Source organism: Octopus bimaculoides, chromosome 2 (assembly GCF_001194135.2).
Source record: "Octopus bimaculoides isolate UCB-OBI-ISO-001 chromosome 2, ASM119413v2, whole genome shotgun sequence".
Classification (NCBI taxonomy): domain Eukaryota; kingdom Metazoa; phylum Mollusca; class Cephalopoda; order Octopoda; family Octopodidae; genus Octopus; species Octopus bimaculoides.
Window position 1 is genome coordinate 120,299,398 of NC_068982.1, and position 3,756 is coordinate 120,303,153.

At 36.5% G+C, this 3,756-nt stretch overlaps 1 protein-coding gene across 1 annotated transcript in view; it reads left to right on the plus strand.

The window, feature by feature from the left end:
- LOC106876284 (relaxin receptor 2) overlaps positions 1–3,756 on the plus strand; it is a 112,024-nt gene that overhangs the window by 61,326 nt on the left and 46,942 nt on the right. Inside the window, exons 5-6 of the mRNA XM_052965552.1 lie at positions 915–1,011; positions 3,397–3,468. Of these exons, the coding sequence (XP_052821512.1) occupies positions 915–1,011; positions 3,397–3,468 (169 nt within the window). The remainder of the gene's footprint in view (positions 1–914; positions 1,012–3,396; positions 3,469–3,756) is intronic.

Below are 3,756 nucleotides of genomic sequence, written 5' to 3' on the forward strand. Positions count from 1 at the left end.
TATATATATATATATATATATATATATATACATATATACATACATACATGTGTGTGTGTGTGTGTGTGTACCCCCGAAATGTATAGTATTAAATATCCATCACGGCTTGTCTTACCAATAGGTTTCACTCGAAGAAAGGTGGTGTAAAAGGTGGTGGAACGAAAAAAGGGCCAGGAAATTAGTTTAGGAGTTAGTAAACCGCTGACCAGTTGTGCTAATCCAAGTCCAACGATAGAAAGCAGGCGCCATATTCCCTTCCATATCGGCTGACTCTGATGAGCGTAAAATTGTATAATTAGTTTGTTACCTAACATTTCATTGTATTCTTTGCGCGAAACCGATTAGTAAGATCAGCTGTGATGAATATTTAATAGTGTACATTTCGGATAATATACCTACTCTACTGACAGATATATGAGTGCATCTTTTCTCTGACTTATGGTCTCTTAGACGACTCACACACGTATGTATATATATATATATACAATGGATAATAAAACGAATGATTTCTCCTGATAGCTTACTAGTAAAGCACGGTCACTTTCAGAGTGATCGTTAGGTATACAACAAATGAAAGACAGAAGATGGAATATACAAGAATTTATTATTAAACACGACAATTGTTTCGACACATCTAGCAACGATTCCTCTTGGGTGGGACAGTAAAAATATGCAAGACTTTTCTCAAGTTCAAAATGTGAATTTGTCTGTTTTAACTACATCTCAAAGAGGGAGCCTTGTATCTTTGCGTACACATAGCTAACTCCCTCCATCGATCACTAACGATCACTCTGATCGTTAGGTATATAATCGTGGAAAATTTATAATAATTAAAAAATAGAAGAGACATACATACATACATAGAGTACGTATAGAAGTAATCTGTTTCTTTTTCGCTATTATCGACAATATAGATGACCTGTGTGAATGTAAAGAAGAAAAATTCTGGTATTGTGTCAATACAGGTCTTCAGAAAATTCCTGATACTATTCCAGTAACGGCAGTTACCTTGTAAGTATAAAATAACACTAAAGAAAGAATATTTCTATTTTCCAAATTCTAAGTCTTTACTTTTGCTAGTTTTAATGTTGCTTTGAAGAACTGTTTTTGTGGTTTTCTTTGTTTGTTTGCTTTGTTCTTCTTTGATTTTAGGGGGAGTGGGGAGGTGAATTAGGTTCATTTTTCGTCAATTCGAAAGTGTATTTCTCTGTCCAAGAAATTTAAACATTTGCAATATTTAGTAACAATCCATGTAAATTTTGTTACTGATGTGAAATTAAAGTTCCAAAGAAGTCATAGATACGCAGTTTGGGAGGATATATTGTGATGGAGTGAAGTAAGAGGATAAGAGGCTGATGTTATTGTAGTTGCTGAAAAATAATGTTTAACACCAGGCAGGACAGGTCTCTAGCAAAATAGGAAGAAGAGATAGAGGTAAAACAAGATATAAATGATGATCTGGACTAATAATAGAACCACTTCCTAGCCAGCAACCAAACAATGGTCAAGTGAGTCGAACAATGAAGAAATAATATCTGAAATTAAGAGAATGGGGAAGTGATAATGGTGTAGAAATATAAATACCCAGTCTTTCTACCCTTCCAGGACTATAATATATATATATACGTATATATGCGCGTATATGTGTGTCTGTTCCTGTGTCGGTGTGTGTGTGTCTGTGCCTGTCTCTGTGTCTGTATGTGTGTATGAGTGTGCGCGCGTGGTTGCGTGCGTGTGTGTATGTGTGTGTGTGTGTGTGTGTGTGTGTGTGTGTGTGTGTGTGTGTGTGTGTGTGTGTGTGTGTGTGTGTGTGTGTGTGTGTGAGCTGTAGTAACTGTATCAACCTGATTGACCAGACTATTGGATGTATACACAGCTGGCCTGGTCGCAGTAAAGATTTCAAATAGTTTGTGACTGTGCCATTCTTTTTCATGTTGGCCCAAATTGCTTTGCTAAATCATTTTCACATCGTCCGTCAGACCTTCCGTGGGAACTTTCAGATTTCTTGGATATCACCGTTGTCTGTCAATCTTGTGACATGACCGACTTAGGGGAACTCGTGTTTTCTGGATTCTGCGATCACGTCGTTCACTCCGCTTCGTTCTCGAAGCATCTGATTTCAGAAATCCTCTTGCGATGATATTCTTACCATGGCCCTTTCCATGGTCCTTTGTATCGTAGCGAATAATAGTCGTGCCAGCGACTCATAGGAACGTTAGATGCGTATCGCCTTTCATGTGACTTGTCAATAGTATATACCCATTTGTTTGAACGAGCATACATATATGCAAATATATATATAATTTATTTATTTATTTTTGTGTATGTGTGTTTTTGTGTCTATCATCGCTTGACAACCGATATCGGTGTCTGCACGTCCCCGTAACTTAGCGGTTCAGCAAAAGAGACCGATAGAGTAAGTACTAGGGTTACAAACAATAAGTCCTAAGGTCGATTTGTCCGACTAAAAACACTTCGAGGCGGTGCTCCAGCATGGAGTAAATTGACTCTGGTCATGTTGGGATCCTGTGTATTAAACGCAGAAATATATATCTGTATACGTAATAGTTTTAGTTCCCATACTGTACTGAATTATAACAATGCTATTGTTGAAGGTAATAAGCGGCAGAAACGTTAGTACGTCGGGCGAAATGCTTAGCTACATTTCGTCTGGATTTACGTTCTGAGTTCAAATTCCACCGAGGTCGACTTTACTTTTTATCTTTTCGGGGTCGGTAAATTAAGCATCAGTTGCGTACTGGTTTCGATCTAATCGACTCGACTCCTCCACCAAAATTTCTGGCCTTGTGCCTAGAGTAGATAAGAATAATAGGTAAGAATAATGCTATTTTACAGTTACATGCAAACTACATCTAGCTAGAATTTAGCGGCGAGGAAAACTGAGAAAAATAACAAAACCAGAACATAATTTACCAAAGTACGATGACAGTTTTCTGTTTTCTCTTTCTTTTCTTTACTTATTTTGTTTTTCTGTTTTCGAAATTTGTAGCTAACACAAGTAATAAATAAATAAATGAATAAATAAGTTAAAAATAGAAGAATACTCTTTCTGTAAAGAAGATAAAAAAGTAAGACTTTATTTTACATATCAGCAGACGATACATATGCAGTTAATATAAAGATACAATAAGTGAATCTAATAAAATACAGTGCACTTGTTATTATGTACGTGTAGAAACATAATATATGTTGTTAAGTTGTGTTTATATTGAAGTTGACGTTGAACACTTCATTCCTATATTCTTTGTAAAATGTATGCAGAAATTCAATCAGCCTTGGACAGGTTGGAGTCAAAAGTGAGTTCATTATGTTCTCCCATATATACATATTACATCTCACGTGTAACGTGCTATATCTTTTTTCTGTTTTCTGCAGGGACCTATCAGCCAACCATATTACATATCTGAATCAATCCGCCCTCCGTAGCTTTCATAATCTGAAAGAGCTGTAAGTATGATTTCTTGTTTATTTGCGTTAAATTATGTAACACTCATATAGAACCCATAGCAGAGTAAAAGTAATCTTCCGGCCAGCTGACTATACAAAACTTACGAATACTTCCCTAGTATTAAGGATTTGGGCAAAATGTTGAGTATTATATATCATATTGTTCCCCTTAAAGAATCAGTGTCCATTCCTACACGCGCGCACAAGTACACACACATACACATACACACACACACTGCACCACACCACACCACACCACACACTACACACGCATACACCGTACACACA